This window comes from Ranitomeya variabilis, chromosome 1, assembly GCF_051348905.1.
Source record: "Ranitomeya variabilis isolate aRanVar5 chromosome 1, aRanVar5.hap1, whole genome shotgun sequence".
NCBI lineage: Eukaryota > Metazoa > Chordata > Amphibia > Anura > Dendrobatidae > Ranitomeya > Ranitomeya variabilis.
Genome location: NC_135232.1, coordinates 471,946,469 through 471,967,499, shown reverse-complemented (window position 1 = coordinate 471,967,499; position 21,031 = coordinate 471,946,469). Strand labels below are relative to the sequence as shown.

The window sequence follows — 21,031 nt, the reverse complement described above, 5'->3', positions numbered from 1 at the left end:
GAACACAGCCCTCCGTGCAGAACAAAGGTACAAGAGGCAAGTACGGTACGTGGGTTTGTGTTTGTTTGTTTGTTTGTTTTTTTTACTTTATACTGTACACTGGAGGCATTCATAAATCGCTTTGCCAGAAGTGAAGAACCTATTTATATGTTTGACACTTTCTGTGCCTTGTTCAGAAGGGGGTCTGGTCTCACTGAAAAGGGGTGTGATTTAGACAAGGCCATGGCCTAGTATGCCTTTTACTTCACATAATCTCTGGAGACAAGATTTACAACATTTACAAATAAGACAAAGGTGAATTTCTCCGGAATAAGGGTACCTTTACACAGTGCAATTTTGATCGCTACGACGGCACGATTTGTGACGTTCCAGCGATGCATTTACGATATCGTTGTGTCTGACACGCTACTGCGATCCGGATCCCCGCTGAGAATCGTACGTCGTAGCAGATCGTTTGAAACTTTCTTTCGTCGTCTAGTGTCCCGCTGTGGCAGCATGATTGCATCGTGTGACACAGGTTGTATACGATGTGCGCACAGTAACCAACGGCTTCTACATCGCAAATACGTCATGAAATTATCGCTCCAGCGCTGTGTATTGCAACGTGTGACCGCAGTCTACGACGCTGGAGCGATAATCATACGACGCTGCAACGTCACGAATCGTGCCGTCGTAGCGATCAAAATTGCACTGTGTAAAGGTACCCTTAGACATCCAATCACAGATATCAAGGCATCATTTTATTCAGCTTCCTATGACCTGTAAGCCCATATTGATGGCATTGGAGGGCTGATCCTACTGACAGATTCCCTTGAAATCAATGATTTATGCCAAATACACTAACGGATTTGAAAAAAATATATAAATTATGCAAGTATACTTTACACATACACATTGCTCAAAAAAGATAAAGGGAATGCTTAAACAACACAATGCAACTCCAAGCCAATCACACTTCTGTGAAATCAATCTGTCCAGTTATGAAGAAACACCGAATGTGAATCAATTTCTCCTGCTGTTGTGCAAATGGAACAGACAACAGGTAAAAATGATAGGCAATTAGCAAGAAAACCCCTATAGAGGAGTGGTTCAGCAGGGAATGACCACAGACCATTTCTCTGTTCTCATCCTTTTTGGCTGTTTTGGTCACTTTTGCATTTTGTCACTGCGCTCATCCCTAGAGGTACTGTACAGTAGCATGGGGCGGGTCTACAACCCACAGAAGTTGCTCAGATCGTGCAGCTTATCCAGAATTGTACATCACTGCGAGCTGTGGAAAGAAGGGTAGCTGTGTCTGTCAGCAGTGTCCAAAGCATGGAGAAGATACGAGGAGACAGGCCAGTACACCAGGAGTCATGGAAGGGCAAAATTACCTCCAGCAGGCCACGAATATCCATGTGTCTGCTCAAACTGTCAGAAACAGACTCCATGAGGGAGGTCAGTAATGGTGTGGAGAGGCATTTTTCTTTTGAGGTCCGCACAGCCCTTAATATGCTAGTCAGAGGTACCCCGACTGCCATTTGGTACCGAAATGAGATCCTCAGACCCACTGTGAGATCATGTGCAGCTGCACTGGGCCCTGGGTTCATTCTGATGCATGACAATGCTAGGCCTCATTTGGCTGAAATGTCAGCAGTTCCTGTATTATGAAGGCATTGATGCTATGGACTGGCCTGCCCATTCCCCCCGACCCGAATACAAATGAAGCACATCTGGGACATCAAGTCTCGTTCCATCCACCAATGCCATGTTGCACCGCAGACTGTCCAGGATTTGTCTGCTGTTTAATCCAGGTCTGGGAGGACATCCCTCAGGAGAACATCCGTTGCCTCATCAGAAGCATGTGCAGGCATTGTAGGGAGGTCATACAGGCATGTGGAGGCCACACATACTACTGAGCATCATTTCCTTGTCTTGAGGCATTTCCACTTACCGTATATACTCGAGTATAAGCCGACCCGAGTATAAGCCGAGACCCCTAATTTTGCCACAAAAAACATGGAAAACTTAATGACTCGAGTATAAGCCTAGGGTGGGAAATGCAGCAGCTACCGGTAAATTTAAAAAATAAAAATAGAAACCAATAAAAGTAAAATTAATTGAGACATCAGTAGGTTGTTTTTGAATACCCATATAGAATCAGGAGCCCCATATAATACTCCATACAGTTCATGATGGCCCCATAAGATGCTCCATACAAAATACGTCCCATATAATGCTCCATACAGTTTATTATGGGTCCCATAAGATGCTCCATATTAAAATATGCCCCATATAATGCTGCACAAATGTTGATTATGGCCCCATAAGATGCTCCATACAGACATTTGCCTCATATAATGCTCCACAAATGCTGATTATGGCCCCATAAGATGTTCCATAGACACATTAGCCCCGTATAATGCTCCACAAAAGCTGATTATGGCCCCATAAGATGCTCCACAGACACATTTGCCTCGTATAATGCTCCACAAATGCAGATTATGGCCCCATAAGATGCCCCATAGAAATATTTGCCCCATATAATGCTGCACATGGCCCCATAAGATACTCCATAGAAATATTTGCCCGGTATAATGCTGCACAAATGCTGATTATGGCCCCATAAGATGCTCCATAGACTATTATGCCCCATATGCTGTTGCTGCGATTAAAAATTAAAAAAATGACACTAACCTAATAATAATAATAATAATAATAATAATAATAATAATATTATATATATATATATATATATATATATATATATATATATATATATATATATATATATATATATATATATATATATATATATATATATATCTATCTATCTATATATATATATATATATATATATATATATATATATATATATTTCAAGGCTTGAAAAAGGATTGGAAAATCCGAAACGTCGCCACGCCGTCCAGGCATTAAAGACCCACTTTTTTTGTTACTTTGTTTGTGCTGTTTTCCTTTTCTTCTTATATTATTGGAACCACCTGAATACTGGTTTGGAAAGCTTTGCACTGCAAGTGTGGTAATATGATGCTGTTCTAAAAATTTTTTCAATATATATATATATATATATATATATATATATATATATATATATATATATATATATTTTTATATAGCGCTAACATATTCCGCAGCGCTTTACAGTTTGCACACATTAACATCGCTGTCCTCAATGGGGCAGGGCTCACAATCTAATTTCCCTATCAGTATGTCTTTGGAATGTGGGAGGAAACCGGAGTGCCTGGAGGAAACCCACGCAAACACGGAGAGAACATACAAACTCTTTGCAGATGTTGTCCTTGGTGGGGTTTGAACCCAGGACTCCAGCGCTGCAAGGCTCCAATGCTAACCACTGAGCCACCGTGCTGCACCTCTCGTCCCTCAGGCCCCCGGCACTTGCTATAGTTACCTGTCTGCGTTCCACCGTCGGGCGCCGCTGTGTCTTCCGCGTCCTCTGCACTGACTGTTCAGGCAGAGGGATGCGCGCACACTAATCGCGTCATCGGGCCCTCTGATCTGAGCGTCACGGCAGAGGATGTGGAAGACAGAGCGGCGCCCGACGGTGGAATGGGGGACAGGTGAATATCACGCACTGCCCGCGTCATACTCACCTGCTGGCGCGGTCCCTGGTTCTCCGGGCGCTGACAGCTTCTTCCTGTGTTGTGCGGTCACATGATACCGCTCATTACAGTAATGAATATGCAGCTCCAACCCTATGGGAGTGGAATCGGGTCCATAGTCATTACTGTAATGAGCGGTACCATGTGACCGCTCAATACAGGAAGAAGCTGCCAGCGCCGAACCAGGGACCGCGCCAGGAGCAGGTGAGTATTATTAGACAGCTGCCGCTCCCCCTCCCCTGATGACCCCTGGGAATGTCTCGAATATAAGCCGAGAGGGGCAGTTTTAGCCTAAAAAAAAAAAATGGGCTGAAAATTCTTGGCTTATACTTGAGTATATACAGTATGTTGGATCAGCCTGTAATTTGGAGAATCATTCCAAATCCAGACCTCCATGAGATAATAATTTTGATTTATATTAAACATTTTTATGTTTTATTGTTCTCAACATATTCCACTATGTAATAAAAGATTTGCAACTTGAATATTTCAGTGATATCTAGAAAGTGGTATTTTAGTGTTCCCTTTATTTTTTGGAGCATTGTGTATAATATATCACACACATACGATTTGCAAATATCTTGAGAGATATATACATATATATCACAAGAGTTAAAAGGGCAGAGCGATGGAACAAAGAAAATAGACCTTGCCGTTTTCCTACCATTCGAATCTGTGACAGGGTGCTGCACTGCATATTGGTTGACTTCTTTCTGGAAGCGGGGTGGAAGACTGACTTTCTTTTCAGGCCTGTGCAGAGAAGAAAAGTGGAATCCCCATATTGAATAAAATCAATCTTACATTGCTCAGTTCTGCTTACACTACAGAAACTGCTGTAAATGCCTGAAGTCAGAAACTATCAAACAAAAATCTGCATGTCCGCTATGCTCTGTCGACCCAATAAAACTTAACACTTGCTTTTGTGAGAGATGCGATGTGCAATCAGCTTGTATTCATCTAGTTTCAATGGTAAGTAACAGATCGCCACAAATTTCCCCATAGGGATTACTACACAAAAATGGACAATTAAAGCACGATAGTCATCGCTGCTATTGGATGTGACAAACACAGTGGGAAAACAGATGATTTAAGCAAATGTGCATGCCAAACCAGTCTAGGTCAGCAAGCATCAGCTAAAAGAGAAAGGAGTCTGGGAAACACGCATTAACAAAACTGCTACTGAAGCATCCGTGGACTGTTTAACCGACTGGATATAGAACAGAACAAAAACCTCTCAGAACATATGTTATTATATTCGACAAAATTCCTTCCAACTCCACGATAAAAACATTGACACCATATATCAGACTGGGGGTGGGATTAACCCCTTTACGCCGAAGCCTGTTTTCACCTTCCTGACCAGGTCAAATTTTACAATTCTGACCAGTGTCACTTTATGAGGTATTAACTTTGGAACGCTTCAACGGATCCCACTGATTCCGAGACTGCTTTTTCATGACATATTGTACTTCACGGTAGTGGGAAAATTGATTAAATATGACTTGCGTTTGTGAGAAAAAAAAAATCAAATTATTCGGAAATTTTTACGCGCTTAAATGAGAGTTGTGTCACATAAAATAGTAACTAAACATTTCCTACATGTCTACTTTACATCAGTGCAATTTTTGAAACTTTTATGAGGTTATAAGGGTTAAATGTTGACCAACATCTTATTTTTATAACAAACAAAAATGGTTTTGTAAATTAAGGGCCACATCACATTTGAAGTCACTTTGAGAGGCTTTTATGACAGAAAATATCCAAAAGTGACACCATTCTAACAACTTCAGCCCTCAAGGTGCTCAAACCCACTTTCAATAAGTTTATTAACCCTTCAGTTGTCTCACAGGAGTAAATGGGGAAAAAAAAATTAACATTTAAGATTTTTTCCCAAAAATTTGTCTTTAGACCCAAATTTCTTTATTTTGACAAGGAAAACAGGAAATGGTCACCAAAATTTGTTATGCAATTTCTCCTGGGTACACAGAAACTCCATATGTGGTCAAAACCTACTTTTGAGGCACAGTACAAAGCTCGAAGGGAAGAAGCACCAAACTGGAGTTCAGATTTTACTGTTAGGGTTTGCAGGTGCCATGGCCCACTGGGAGAGACCATGAGGTGCCAACACAACAGAACACCCCCCCATAACAGACCCCATTTTACAAACTACACCTCTCAATGAATTCATCTAGGGGTGCAGTGATCATTTTATACCATTGGGCACATTCATATCAAAAATTTGTTTTAGCCCCAGATTTTATATTTTCATAAAGAGAAATGGGTAAAAATCGCACCAAAGTTTGTCCCACAATTTCTGGTGAATGTAGAAATACCCCATATGTGGCTGTACAGTACTACTTAGCCAAATGGAGAGACTCGGGAGAGATGGAGCGCTATTTGCCTCCAGGAGCGCAGATTGTCCTAGAATAGTTGCGGATTCCATATAAAGAGCCCCTAATTACTAGAAGAGCAGAATCCCCCCTATAGTGACCCCATTTGGGAAATTATACCTCTTGGGGAATTTATATACAGATGTAGTGATGATTTTGACTCCATAGGCGTTTTCCCAGAAACAAGGAGCAGTGAATGTTGAGGATTGAAAATTGCAAACTGCCATTGTAGTGACCAGTACGTTGCAGTCACCAGTACATTATGCCCAGCTCATGCTTCTGGAGACATGCAATCAAAAATTTGGAGGGCTCTCAACACTACTACAGAAATGCAAACATGTGGACGCTAAATGTGGTTTAGGCACACTGTGGGGCTCTGAAGGGAGGGTGGCATTTGGATTTAGGAGTGCATAATTGTTTTGGTGGGCGAGGTGCCATAGGGCTTCTCCAGAGACTTTCTGCTACCAGCAAAGTGGAAGCCCGCTATATATCCATTGACAGATGAAAGACCCAAGAGGGGACCTTGGGTTTTTTTTGCGGATGGAGTTGAAGCTTTTATTGGGAACATTTTACATAATGCTTGGTAACACATTTATCTGGCGCTCTACGCTGGGCACTTACTTTGGGGTTTCCATCTAAATCTACGAGTGACTTGATCAAGATGAAACCAGAGGGATCCATTCACTCTAATCAGGCAGCAGAGTTATTCCGGACTCAATATGGCCTCTGTTCAGCTGTGTTCTTTTCAAAAGTGCACAAAACTGTGGCCGATGACACTTTTATGCACGCCTAATCACATGCCGGAGTCACAGGCCAGACAGCGTCCACACGGACTCAGTCTACCTCAAGTATTTCAGAGGTTTATATGAAAACCCAGATGTAAGCGCTCAGCGCAGAGCACAGGATAAATGTAAGCCGAGACTCCCTGCGATCTTTGGGAGGCAGAATTAACAAATCAACAGCATGTGAAGAATTTATTTTTTATGACGTTCCTGGTGCAGAATAAGGCCTCTTTCACACGTCCGTCGTTTAAGGGCCGTCGCAATGCGTCATTCTGTGCAAAAAACGCATCCTGCAAAGTTGCCCGCAGGATGCGTTTTTTTGCACATAGACTTGTATTACCGACGCATCGCGACGTATGGACACACGTTCCATATGTCATGCACTGGATGCGTCGGTACTTGGCGGACCTTCGTAGCAAAAAAACGTTCAAGGGAACGTTTTTTCGTACGTCGGGTCCTGAAATTCTTACCGCGCATGACGGCCGGAACTCCGCCCCCTCCTCCCTGGGACTATACAGTGGGCAGCGGACGCGTTGAAACACTGCGTCCGCTGCCCACGTTTCACAGAATTTTCACGACATCCGTCAGTACGTCGCGCCGACGTAGCGACGGCCCCATTCCGACAGAAGTGTGAAAGAAGCCTTAGTGATTAGGTGACTATTCTTCGGGTCGGTGCGATTACAGCGATTCCAGATTTACAGCTTTTTTTTCCCTGTTTGGCTGCTGTCACACACTATAAAAAAATACTTTCACCATATTTAGAGTCCATATATTTTTCCATATATTGGCCGACAGTCATGTGACGTTTTGTTTTGTTGTGAGACGAGTTGATGTTTTTATTGATACCATTTTTGGCCACAACTTTTTTTTTTTTGTTTTCCAAGCCAATTTTTGGGGGCAGAATTAACAAAAACCAGCAATTCAGGATTTTTGTAATGCTGTTCCACGAGTGGTAAAAGTGATAAAGCAGTGTTATTCTTGGTGTCAGTACGATAAGGCCTGTTTCACACGTCAGTGGCTCCGGTACGTGTGGTGACAGTTTTCTCACGTACCGGAGACACTGACTCATGTAGACATATTAAAATAAATGTGTCTCTGCACATGTCAGCATTTGAAAAACACGGAGACATGTCAGTGTTCGTGGGAGCGCACGGATCACAAGGACCCATTAAAGTCAATGGGTCCGTGTAAAACACGTACCGCACATGGATGCTGTCCGTGTGCAGCCCGTGTGCCGTGCAGGAGACAGCGCTACAGTAAGTGCTGTCCCCCCAGCTTGTGGTGCTGAAGCCGCCATTCATTTCTTCTCTCCAGCAGCGCTCGCTGGAGAGGAATGAAAAATCATAGTTTATTTTTTTTGCGGTTGAAATAAAGTTCCCGGTAACCAACCCCCTCTCACCCCCTGTGCGCCCGCCCGCTGGAAATAAAATACTCACCCAGCTCCCTCGATGCTTCCTCTCAGTGTCGCAGCTTTTCCTGTATGAGCGGTCACGTGGTGCCACTCATTACAGTGATGAATATGCGGCTCCACCTCCCATAGGGGTGGAGCCGCATATTCATCACTAATGAGCGGTACCACGTGACCGCTCATACAGGACAAGCTGCGACGTTGAGAGGAAGCATCGAGGGAGCTGGGTGAGTATTTTATTTCCAGCGGGCGGGCGCACTGGGGGTGGGAGGGGATTGGTTACCGGGAACTTTATTTCAACAGAAAATTTTAAAAAAATGATTTTTCATTCCTCTCAAGCGAACGCTGCTGGAGAGAAGAAATGAATGGCGGCTTCAGCACCCAAAGCAGGGGACAGCGCTTACTGTAGCGCTGTCTCCTGCACGGTCCGTGTGGTACCCACTCGGCACACGGCTGCCGCACGTGTGCCACACTGATGTGCCACGTGAGCACACGGACACGGATAACTCCGGTACCGATTTTTCCGGTACCGGAATTATCTGGACGTGTGAGACTGGCCTCACAGTGATAGCACACAGGTTTGTTTTTTTAATTAAAAAAATATATTATTTTTACATCGCTTCATTCTGAAAGATAGAACTTAATTTTCCGCGGATGGAGCCGTATGGCAGATTGTGTTTTGCAGGACAAGATGACAGTTTTAGCTATACCATTTTTATTTACATTAGTCTTTATCGCGTTTTATACCACTTTTTGTTTAGAGATATGATGAAAAAGCATCTTTTTTACCCCCAATTTTTATTAAAAATAAGTAACTTTTTTCTGTGTTTTTTTTTTTTAACTTCGTCCCACTATGGGACTTTCACTTTCAGCAGCTTGATTGTTGTTATAATCCACTGCAACACACGAGCATTGTCAGTGCTGTACTGTCAGTTCTGCACTGACAAGCCCCCTGAAACTGCTCTGCGCATGGTGTGAGGTGCTTGCCGTAGCCTGGTGACCCGGATGACATCATAGCGATAACGGGTCACCATGGCAAGGATAGGGTCCCCGTGGGGGCGTCAATCGGAAGCCAAAGGGAGCACTCTCCTGTCTGCCTTCGAAATGCTGCGATCGATATTGATCGCAGCATTTAGGGGGTTAAAGTGTCAACTGTGTCAGCTGTCAGAATCAGCTAACACCCAGAGGCGATCGAGTGCAGCTACTATGCACACAAAAATCGCCTGGTCATACGTAGTACATCCAAGGTCGGTAAGTCCCAGCCGATCATGACATACTGAGTACGTCCAAGGTCGTGAAGGGATTAAAAACTTAAACACAAACTGATCACATTAGCATCCCAATATAGATTTTTCAAAGTACTTTTCTACTACAACTAAGTTGACGATCAGTCATCAATATCAGATTGGTGGGCGTGAAGCACCCACTATGGGTCAGCTGTTCAATGTTGGCTGGATGAAAGCAGTTGCAAAGCAGAATAGGACAGCTCCACAATTTGGTTTAGTGGCCACTGCTCGGTATTGCAGATCAGCTCCTTTTCAATTTCAAACAAATAGAAACCGACCTGCAGTACCCAGCAGCGGCAACTAAACCATATGAGATAGCTGTGCTGTTCAGCCCTGTACATTGTGTACTTCTTGTCGCTGAGCACAGCACATGCTGCGGGTCAGAAAGTGACTTAAAGAAAAACATTAAATCCTAAAAACTGTGTAGATCCCACATGTGTCACTAAAACATCTGTGACCCCCAATCAACTCAAAACTGCTCCAGCAGAGGTAAAAAAAAACACAGCGGTTACTACCAGTAGCCGGTTTTACCAGAAACCATGACAGCACACCTGAGAGAGGGATCCGCCCAGCCAGGAAAGGAACCTACAGAAATAAAAGGGCGGTACCTCTCCCCAGCTTCAGTTGGTTACAGAGAATGAGACGACCTCCTGGTTAATTACACATATAATCAACACCACATCATAAAAACACCCAAACTAAAGTGCCCACCCATATGGTGAGAAAAGGGAGGGGTGGGAATATACGGGTGCTGTCATGGGATATGGAAAAAACGGCTACCAGTAAGTAACCTTGGTGTTTTCCCTTCACCCATGACAGCACACTTGAGAGACTTTTAGAGAATCTGAAACACCATAGGGAGGGACCACCGCTTGCAGCACCTTTCTGCCAAAGGTCAAGTCAGCAGAAGATAGATCCAATCTATAGTATCTAAAGAAGGTGGATGGTGAGGACCAGGTAGCAGCCTAACAGATTTGGTCAATTGATAACTCCACTTTCTCTGCCCAGGAGGTTGCCACGGCTCTAGTGGAGTGAGCCTTGTTACCATCAGGGATCGTAGTACCACTAGCAGAGTTAAGTTACAAAAATAGCCTCCCTAATCCACCTGGCAATGGCACACTTGGACAGCACGTAACCCTTCCTACTACCCTGGAAGGTAACGAATAGGGACTGGCCTTTCCTCCACTGGCAAGACACTGAGAGTCTATCAGTGCCCTTCTAACATCAAGATTATAGAAAACACATAGGTGAGCGTGGATGTAATCGGTGCTGCTGAATAACTGAAAATCCAAATGTGTTCACAAAGAATTATGGTTGAATCTAAGAGTTTCGAAGTTCTATGACTTCATCAGGAAGTACCACAAACAAATGATGTTTGTGGTACTTCCTGATGAAGTCATAGAACTTTGAAACAATTAAAAACAATTAAAAGTACATAAGGGAAAGGTTCCCCAGACCATGGTGTCTGACTGCATAAATACCATATTTTCCGGCGTATAAGATGACTTTTTAACCCCTGAAAATCATCTCAAAAGTCGGGGGTCGTCTTATACGCATGGAGCGGTCCTGTATGGTTCCCAGGGTCTGAAGGAGAGGAGACTCTCCTTCAGGCCCTGGGACCCATATTCATGTAAAAAAAAAAAAAAAATGAATAAAAATAAATATGGGATATACTTACCCTCCGATGGCCCGTGGCTCTCAGCGGTGCAAGCGGAGGCCTCCGTTCCTAAGGATGCAGTGAGTGAAGGACCTTCGATGACTTCGCGGTCGCGTGACCGGGCTACCCCAACCCCTGCTACACAATTAAGATGTGTACTACTAGTACTGTACTGTACTACTAGCGTGTTTTACCACACAATTGATGGTCTTGAATTTATTTCTATGTAGCTACATAGTGGACCCCAAGAATGATTTTCTCTGGTGGGCCCAAGGTGCTCCAGTCCGATGCTGGGTCTGGCCCCATCACAGGATTTTATGAACCTTGCCACCCATGTATTAGCAGCAAGGTTACAACTGTACAATGCACCCAAGGCAGACACCTGGGTGCATAAAGGTACTAGTAGCCAACCCCAGCTCAAAACACCGACTGCAGGAACTCTAGGATGGGACCAAATGGAGGCTTTGGCCTAATGGCTTTCCTAAAAATTCCAGGAATTTTCTCCATGTCCTGCCATAGTTTTTTGTTGTTATGGATTTCCTACTTTTCAGCAAGGTGGAAACTAGACCTGGTGAAAACCCCTTGCTACTCAGTAATGCCCTTTCAAATTCCACACTGCTAGGTGGAAGCCCTTTACTTGGGTGTGGAATGTTGGCCCCTGACTGAGAAGGTCCAGAATCTCCGGCAGGATTCACGGGTCTGACAGGGACATTATCCTTAACAGGGAGGCCAGAAGGGGGCAATCGTAATCACTCACCTGATCCCCTCTGATTTTCCTCACTACCGCTGGAATCATGGTTACTGCATGAAAAGTGTAAGCAATCTTGAATTTCCAGGGAATCTGGAGGGAGTCTACTGCAAATGGGTTTTCCTTTGGGTTTAGAGAACAGAACCTTTTTACTTTCCTGTTTTTGTTGGCAAGCAGATCTATTTCCGGCACTCCCCATAGATGGACTATGTACTGGAACACTCTAGGGCCCACACCCCCTGCTTAAGTCTGTTGCGGCTCAGGAAGGCTGCCTCGATGTTCTCTGCCCCCTTATATGTTGTGCCGTAAGGGAGAAGAGATATTGTTCTGCCACCTGGAGAATGCTGTTGGCTGCTACCATTAGGGAGTAGGACCTTGTTCCCCCTGGTGATTGATGTGTGCCACCGTGGTTCAGTTGTCTGATATAATGCGGACATGGCGACCCAGGAGGAGAGGGAGAAAGCTTTCTAGAGCCCTTTCTACCACCCACAGTTCTTTCAGATTTGACGATGTCTCCATCTTTGGAGGCACCCACGACCCCTGACTCGCTTTCGCCTGACCTCCCTCTTAGGTGCTCTCCCCACCCAGAGATGCTCGCGTCTGTCATGATTATGTCGCTTACTGGCCTTTCCCAGACAACTACTGATGTCAAGTTCGCTATCTGAGGGAGGCTCTGGCCTCTGAAGACAGACCTACACTCCCTTCTAAACGCCCTTTTAGCAATGTTTGTGCAGACAGTATCTCCCACTACTGCTGTCTGGTATGGAATTGGGCCCATTTGACTGCTGGGATACAGGATGTTAAGGTTTCTAACAGGGACATTGTTTTTCTCAGTGTCATCTGAAGGAGTTCTACGGCTGCAGAGGCTAGGTTTACCACCTTCTCTACCTTGTCAAGAAGCAAGCCTGCAGCTCTGAGTTCAGGACAAGGCCTATGAAGGTCTGTACCATTAGGGGTTGTAGCCTTGACTTTTGAGTATTCACCATCCAGCCCAGTCCTTATGAGGTCCCTGACACCTCCTTCAACTGCAGAGCACAGTGCTCCTCTAATCTTCCTACTATCAGAAAGTCATCCAGATAAGGAACGATAACAGTGTTCTGGATATGGAGGAAGATCATCTCTGATACCACCTTGGTGAATACTCTCTTGGCTACTGACAGTCTAAAGGGAAGCGCTCGGAACTGAAAATGTAGGACTTCTCCTTGAATGTGTAGGGCTACCCTCAGGTACCTCTGACGGGCCGGATGAATCGGGATGAGATAGTATGCATCCTTTAAAGTCGACTACCACCATAAAACAATTGTGATGGAGAAGTTTTATGTCTGTACTCACTGACTCAATCTTGATGATTTTTCACCCAGCAATTGAGACCTCAGATTTATGACGGTTCTGAATGAGTCATCCGTTTTGTTTTTTGTCAAAAAGAGGGGGGAATAAAATCCCCTACCTTTCTTTTCGGCCGGAACCTCACGTAAGACCCGTTTGTCCACTAGGCCCAGAATCTCCATCTCTAGGTCAAGCAGTTCTCCTGTCGATCTTCTGACGAGGATTACTACAAATGTCTGACGCAGCAGATGATAGAACTCTACCCTCAGGCCTGCCTTCACTATATTCAGGACCCAGGTGCTGGAGATGTTCTCCCAGGCCTAAAAAAAGAGTGAAAGCCTCCCCTCTACTGCTGTTCTGGCGTCATTGTGAAGACTTCTTTGAAGTGGAGGAAGGACGGCTGAACATAAATCCAGACTCCCTTTATCTTCCTACTTCGTTCTCTCTCCCGGAGGACGTCCTCTATTGAATTTCTTCCTCTGCTCCCCTGAGAACCTGGGAAAGCCCTTCTTCCCATCACCCGCTTTCTCCAGGATGTCATCCAGCTTCTTCCCCGAATAAAAACTGGCCATCACACGGTAAGGTACATAGCTTGTTCTTTGACTGCAGATCTCCTAGACAGCTCTTGAGCCACAAGGCCCGCCTTGCCGCATTTGATAGACCAGCAGACCTGGCTGCCAGCCTCAGTCAGCGGATGTATCTGCCCAGAATGCTACGGCTCCGTGTAATAAAGACATGTCTGACAGGATTCTATCTCTCGACACTTTAAACTTAAGCTGCTCTCCAGCTGTTGTAGCCAAACCATTAGGGAACATGCGGTACAAGCACCCGCGATCGCTGGCTTCAGCTCTCCTGCTGCCGCTTCCCATGTGTGTCTCAGATAAGTATCCGCCTTTATATCTAAAGGGTCCCTAAGTACCCCTGAATCTTCTAAGGGAAGTGCTGACCTGGATACAGCTCCATCGACCTTGTCCCACACTTCTACATGCATCTCTTCAAAGGGATATCTTCTTTTTGAAGATGAGGGCAGGGTTCCAGATCTCTCTGGCCTCCTCCACTCTATTAATGAGGGCCTGGACCATAGCGTTGACTGGGAAGATTCGTTTTTTCTTCTACTCCAATCCTCCAAATATGACGTCCTCAAGGGACTTGGCCGCTTACTACTCCTTTAGGCCCATTGTTGTCCTAATGGCCTTAAGTAGTCTGTGTCCTCCACGGGGAAACACAGTCTAACTCCTGTGTCACTGGAGGAGGAGGATTCAGAGCCAGAGGGAACCTCTCTATGCTTTCTCTTCCCATTTTTCAGCAGTTTTAAAGGGAGCCCTCCACTTCGGACCTAATCACGAATCGAAGGTTTGCTACGAAATCAGGCATCTCCTCACTAATGGTCTTGTCGGAGCAGAGGGCCTTCTGCCAATTCACCGCTATGTGGCCTTTGCATTGTGCTCACTCCCTGTTCCTCTTCTTTACCATAACCTTCATAGGCCTCTCCTAATGATTTATAACAAACAATAGGGGCCCATTAACAACATGCTGACATTCACGGAGATCACTCACCACCCGTTGTCAAACCAAGGGTACAGGATTCGGAGGCTGCGGTGGGACACAATGTATCCTCTCTGGACACAGAGGAGACCTGGGATGCCCTGCTCCTCTTGCTGGGAGGGCTGCTGCTCCTGCCACTTGAACGGCTGCCTCCCTTGTGTCCACGCTGATGGTGAGCAGTCGACTATGCTGGTTGCTGCTGCAAAATGCTTTGGTCCATCTTCATCTGATGTGATGATCTGGCCTCAGCAGCTACCTCCTCCACTGCTTGCCCTTGAGAAGGGGTAGCCAGCGCCATCTTGTGGGGCCTCTCTTCCGGTTCCGATGGTTGCCCTGCAACTAGTGCTATGTGTGTAGCCCTTAATCCGTGACACACAGCGATAATGGGATTTGTCATATGATACAATAATCACATATGGAAGAACACCATACATATAGCAAAGAAACCCATAACGCTAAACCGTAACCAGAATATGACAGAGTATGGGCGTCCCCAATAAAGTCACGAATAATGCCCAATAAGGATGTAGCATGTAGATGTATGAAATGATGCAGCAGCCCTGTCAAAGTCAAAAAAAGACCTGCAATAAAATAAACCAAGCGGTGTCAGAATGAACAAATAAGGCTGAAAAGCCTGCCACATCGGAGAGCAAGGCCCAATGTGAAGAATAGTAATAATAATGCACAAGAGCCTGCTCAAGGCAAGATATAAATGGCCAGACCTTGAGAGCAGCAGAGTCCGCTCAGTGCATAAAGACAAATGCAAGTGGAATGCAAGTCCAGAGGATGGCAGGGCAAAGCATGGCAAGACCAATGCAGTGAAATAAGAGCCACTGATCGGCTGCAGCATTCAAACTACTTGTCAGACAGTGCCAGTCCGAGAAGAAAGTATGTGTTTTTTTTATTTTACAAGGGGTGCTTTAACATTTAGGAGGTGTTTGTCCCAATAGTAGAAAACCCCTTTAACCTATTCCTGAGCATCTTTCACATCGTGGCAAGGTGCATTATTCTGTTGATAATGGTCATTGCCATAAGTTAGTACTTTTGTCATAAGGGGACAATGTGCACCTTCCCAAGGTTTCCCAGCAGAAGCTTACCTACAGCATCCCACTGTCTACGCAGACTAGCCCTATCGCTGGTGCAATCTTGCCATTACAATTTAAAAAATTCTGAGAGACCACGGTACGCTTCACATTCCTATTTTCAAGAACTGACTGTTGAAATTCTGTTTAATATATGAAGCAATAAGCAAAGTGCAGTAGTCCTAAGAGAATTTCGCTGTAATTTTACTAGTCAGCAGTGTAAAGAAATCAAGCCATTCTTTGACTATTGATTTAGTTTACGTGTTCTCACCTGCTGGCAATGGTTGGGTTCCTCTGCACCTGAACCTCCCGAATAGGTACAGATCCATAAGAGGGAGCTACGTGCACAGCAATAGGGTCTGCAAAAGGCCGACCACTCCAAACATTTCCCTTTCCTCTCATAACCAATGGCGTGGGCTTTCTTGCAACTCTGTCTTCTTGTGGTGCAAAGTCTGGTTTTCTAAGCATCGCTTTAGGCTTTCCTAAAACAAAAAGATTGTAGAAATGATAGAAGCTGCAGGGTACAGCCAGATCTTATCTCCATTGATAGAAGGGCCTACCCAATGGTTTTATATCTAAAGGTACCGTCACACTCAGCGATGCTGCGGCGATATAGACAACGAGCCGATCGCTGCAGCGTCGGTTTAGGTCACTGTAGAGATGTCAAACACAGCAGCTCCAGAACGATGCAGGAGCGATCCTGTGACGTAACGGCGACTCATTTATCGTTCTCGCTGGTTGTTAGCTCCATGTAAAACATTGCTAACATCGTTGCTTTTGATGTCAAACATGACGATACACGCCGACCTAACGACGAAATAAAGTTCTGGACTTCTAGCTCCGACCAGCGATATCACAGCGGGATCCAGATCACTGCTGCGTGTCAAACACAACGAGATCGCTATCCAGGACGCTGCAACGTCACGGATCGTTGTCGTTCTCGTTGCAAAGTTGCTGAGTGTGACGGTACCTTTACTGCTTTGATTTTTAACACTTTAACCACAGTCCATTGTATTTTGACACTGGGCTACAGTGAAGCCTTTTGCTTTCAGCTTGTTTCACTATTTTATTCCCATGTAAACAGGCTGCCGATCACCTACCGAATTATCAAAGTGCTCGTTCATTGGTTGAAATGTGCAGCACAAAAGACAGTCTTTGGCAGTCCATCATCCTGTGTAAACAGGACTCATACTTCCAAGAACTATGGCAGCCTATGCACATTGAGCGTCCTAGTACAGATCACGCAGTGCGCATCATTTACCTTGGTCTGCCTGTGTAAACAGGAATTTAAATGACCATCGATTGGTAAAAGGTTACACATCTGTTGAAGCATCGTGCCGCCGGTCAAGCCATGTAAAAGGACCTTACATTTTCATTATGGTCTAGGTGATTTTGCATAAATTACTTAGATTTTCTTATTTTTATAGGAGACCCAAGGTTTCTACAGAAGTAACCAGTATTGTGTGCTGGGATGCTAGCATAAACGATAATTGATAGAGCTACAAAAGGTGATTTACCGATATGTGTTATCGGAGCAGAATATTTCAATCTCATGTGGCAGTTTACTTGGCCACCAGACTTCTTCTTTGGTGTTCTCTGGTGTGCCACAAGCTGTGCTATCTGGGCAGTTTCCTTGCATGCAACTGCATGACATACGATCTGGAAAATAAAAATAAAAAAAATAATAATTAAATCATGTAGTTCTCTTCATATTTAGCAACTGAAATCCACTGTCATAAAAAGGCAATATTTTGCCCAAGATCAGTACATGCAAATTGTTTACAGGGGAACCGGTCACTAGATTCATGCTAAGCAAACCAGTGTCACCTCAACTGCAGCCAGGTATTATTTCCCTCCAGAATGCTATAGAGTTTAAAAAAAAAATAGTTAGAAGATCCGGCCGGGGACCATAGCCAGAGGCGGGACTAGTCAGGCTTTTCCCCTTGAGAAAGTAACAAGAGAAAGACAGGTTGGGGAAAGTGTGAAAGACTCAGCAAAACCGACTTGAATAGGTAAATGTTGCAAGTCACACTCATACCATTATCCATTGGATTGCGAAAACATGCTTGTTATACTGTCATGGCCAAAAAAGTGTTGCCGGGGGCGTGGCCTGAGCCTGCAGCATGAGGACGTAGGTTTAGGAGCTCCAGGGAAAAACATCCCAATCCAACTAAAAATCGACAATAATCTAGCCATCTAGCCCTAAAAACGTATAGGAATGATCCAGGACACAAACTAGCCCCTTTCCAGACGTGTATTTCTCGAGTCTGAGGATTTTAGAAGCTGAGGCCTACAATGCAACTCTGAGGCCTGGATCTACATTTCCACAGCCGGCTGGCTGCAGCATTACCACACCTCCCCAGACTCAGTGAGATTCCTCCTGGTCTGGGAAAAGGCTGGAGAGAGACTACCTAAGAGGACCCCCCTGACACCGGGACCGCCGAAATTAGATGAGACAACCGCTGCGGAGCCGCCGCAAAAGCGTCTCCCCCCCTCCTCCACGGCACCCAGTGATGGAGAGCGGGTGACCAAAAATCCGCAGCACACGCCGAGGCCAAGCACAAAGAAGCGGCTGCGAAAGCAGCGATCACCGACCTTACCACAGCCAGGCCCGGCAAAATAAGGAGGGACAGCCGTTACGGAGCCGCCGCAGAGGCGCCTCCCCCCCCTCCTCCACAACACCCGGCAGCGGTGAACGGGCGACTAAAAGCCCGCAACACACGCCGTGGCCAAGCTCAGAGAAGCAGCTGCTAAAACAGCGATCACCGGCTGTACCACAGCCGGGTTCGACGGAGACGCGACCCGAAGATCAGACCGGAGCAGGAAACTCTACCGGTCCCTTGTTGCGTCGGAGCCTCCAGACGGCGGAGAAGACAGCCGCGGCGGGAAAACAGCCTCTCCCCCCTCCTTCCCCTATTCACAGGAGCGAGCGGCACAACAAGCCGTGAAGAGATCTGCAAACTCACCAGGTAACAGTCGCTGCCTGGGAACACCATCCAGGACACAGACCGGAAATACAGGCACAACCGGAGCCTTACATACAGGAGGTAAGAACCCCCCCTCCTCCCGCTCCCAGCTCCCGGCCATTATTCTCCACATAGAGAAGCAGCCGCAGCGTCGCACAGGAAGCGACCTGTATACTACAGTGCATTAACGAGCATTGTCAACATAGTAACCCACTACGCCCCTGCGCTGTACACCGCTCAAAAGTCCTATTCACAACGCTCCAACAGATATTTTCAACGCCACAGCGTCTTAATTACGTCGCACTGAGCGTCTTATTTACAACGCTCCTGCGCTATTCGCCACCCAAAAGTCCTATCCACAACGCTCCAGCAGATCATTTTCAACGCCACAACGACAATTACATCGCACTGAGCGTCCTATTCACAACGCTCCAGCGAAATATAGAAATCACTCCAGTATAACATTACATACTTATGTCCTAGAGTTCTACGACGCTCCAACAGACCATTAACAACGTTACAGTGACTGGTCTTATAAAAAAAAAAAAAAAACACATAGAATCAACTACTACGACTCTCCAGCGACCTACATAAGATATTTTCCCATCGCTTACCTAGAGGCTCTCCTCTTCCTCTCCTACAGGCACTTACAAAAGTGTCACTGAGCCACGTTATTGTCGCTACAAGACTTACAAGAGCGGCGGCTTCCACACCGGGTTCCTCCGGTACTAATCTGATACTCTACTCCACCCATCATGAGCTTTTCCAGAGCAAAAGGGTCCTCACAGACCCAACAATCACCAAAATCCCAAAACTCTGCTAAACAAAATAAAACATACAGCAGCTACAAACCACAAAAAGACCAAGTTAACCTCATTAGTCCCCGCAGAGCCAGATCTAGATCTCCTCCGAGAGACGTGAACCAACAACCAATAGTTAAAAGACAGACAAGAACTGATGGAAATCCACACCTACTAGAAAAAATGGACTCCTCTGTTTCTTCCAAAAGACATATGCCAGGTGCTTCAGGTGAAAAATACAAAGACCTTAGAGACCTAAGTGACTCAGACGAATCCTACAAGGAATGTAGCCCCAATCAAAGCCCTGACAAGCAAAGACCCAGGAGAGAGAGCCCTCCACGAACCCAACTAGAAATAAACCCTCAAAACCAAAAACCACAGACAAGTATGGTCGAGGAAATCAGATCAATGATTGGTGCAGAATTCAAAAAGCAGAAACAAGAATTTATAGAAGAAATGGAGAAAGTATGTGACAAAATCAACAAACAACTTGAGAACCACGAAAAGAGAATTCAAAAAATAGAAAGTGGAGCGGCAGAATCATCTGTAGACTTAGAGTACCTCTCAGCAGAGATCCATAAATTAAAAGTTAAAGTGGCGGACATTGAGGATAGGGGTCGTCGAAACAATATAAAAATCAGAGGGCTCCCGGAATCAATCAAACAAGAAGACCTCTCACAGCATATCCAAGGCATCTTCAAGACAGCAATCCCGGAGCTGTCCCCTTCTGACCTTATAATCGACAGAGCCCACAGACTCCCTCGTCCTCCTAAGATCGCTTCGGACGTCCCAAGAGATACCATTCTAAGGATCCATTTTTTCCAAACCAAAGAAAAAATCATCAATTACCTCAGAGAGAACAAGTTCTTCCCTGATCCTTACAAAGACCTGAAAGTCTTTCCGGACCTTTCCAAAGAGACTTTAGAAGGCCGCAAAGAATTCAACAATGTCACCTCATTCCTCAGGGACAAGGACATACCCTACAAATGGGGCTTCCCACTAAAGTTGCTAGTGAACTTTAAAGGTCGGATCATTCCAATTTACTCACCTAGAGATGGAATGGACTTCATCCACTCTATCAAAGATACCTACACTAGAGCCAAAGATTGAAAAAAGTCATTAATGCCACTGTTGGGAGATAGTCGATTAGAATTTTCTGCTTTAGGATGTTGTCCCTGTTTCTTTTCCACAGGAGTTTCCCGCCGAGAGTGGTAGCATCCTTCTGGATCTACCTGTCCATTCATTTTACGTGGTTAAAAAGGATTAAGCATTTTTTCTTTCTTGCAGGACCAGACGCTATTGTCTGATAACTGTTTACTAGTAAAGTTAAGTTGAAATTGTTACTATTATTTGTTAATACCCTAAGTTCTAAACAACCTCACATCTTTATCCTTTAATCACTCAGCAAAACACAAAATGGA

General features: G+C 45.1%; 1 protein-coding gene across 1 annotated transcript in view; it reads right to left on the bottom strand.

Moving 5' to 3' along the window:
- The window catches only part of TDRD7 (tudor domain containing 7), a 123,729-nt gene that overhangs the window by 87,134 nt on the left and 15,564 nt on the right, over positions 1–21,031 (bottom strand). Inside the window, exons 3-5 of the mRNA XM_077250660.1 lie at positions 17,362–17,503; positions 16,116–16,326; positions 4,285–4,370 (exon numbers count right to left, since the gene is read on the bottom strand). Coding sequence (XP_077106775.1) covers positions 4,285–4,370; positions 16,116–16,326; positions 17,362–17,503 — 439 coding nt within the window. The remainder of the gene's footprint in view (positions 1–4,284; positions 4,371–16,115; positions 16,327–17,361; positions 17,504–21,031) is intronic.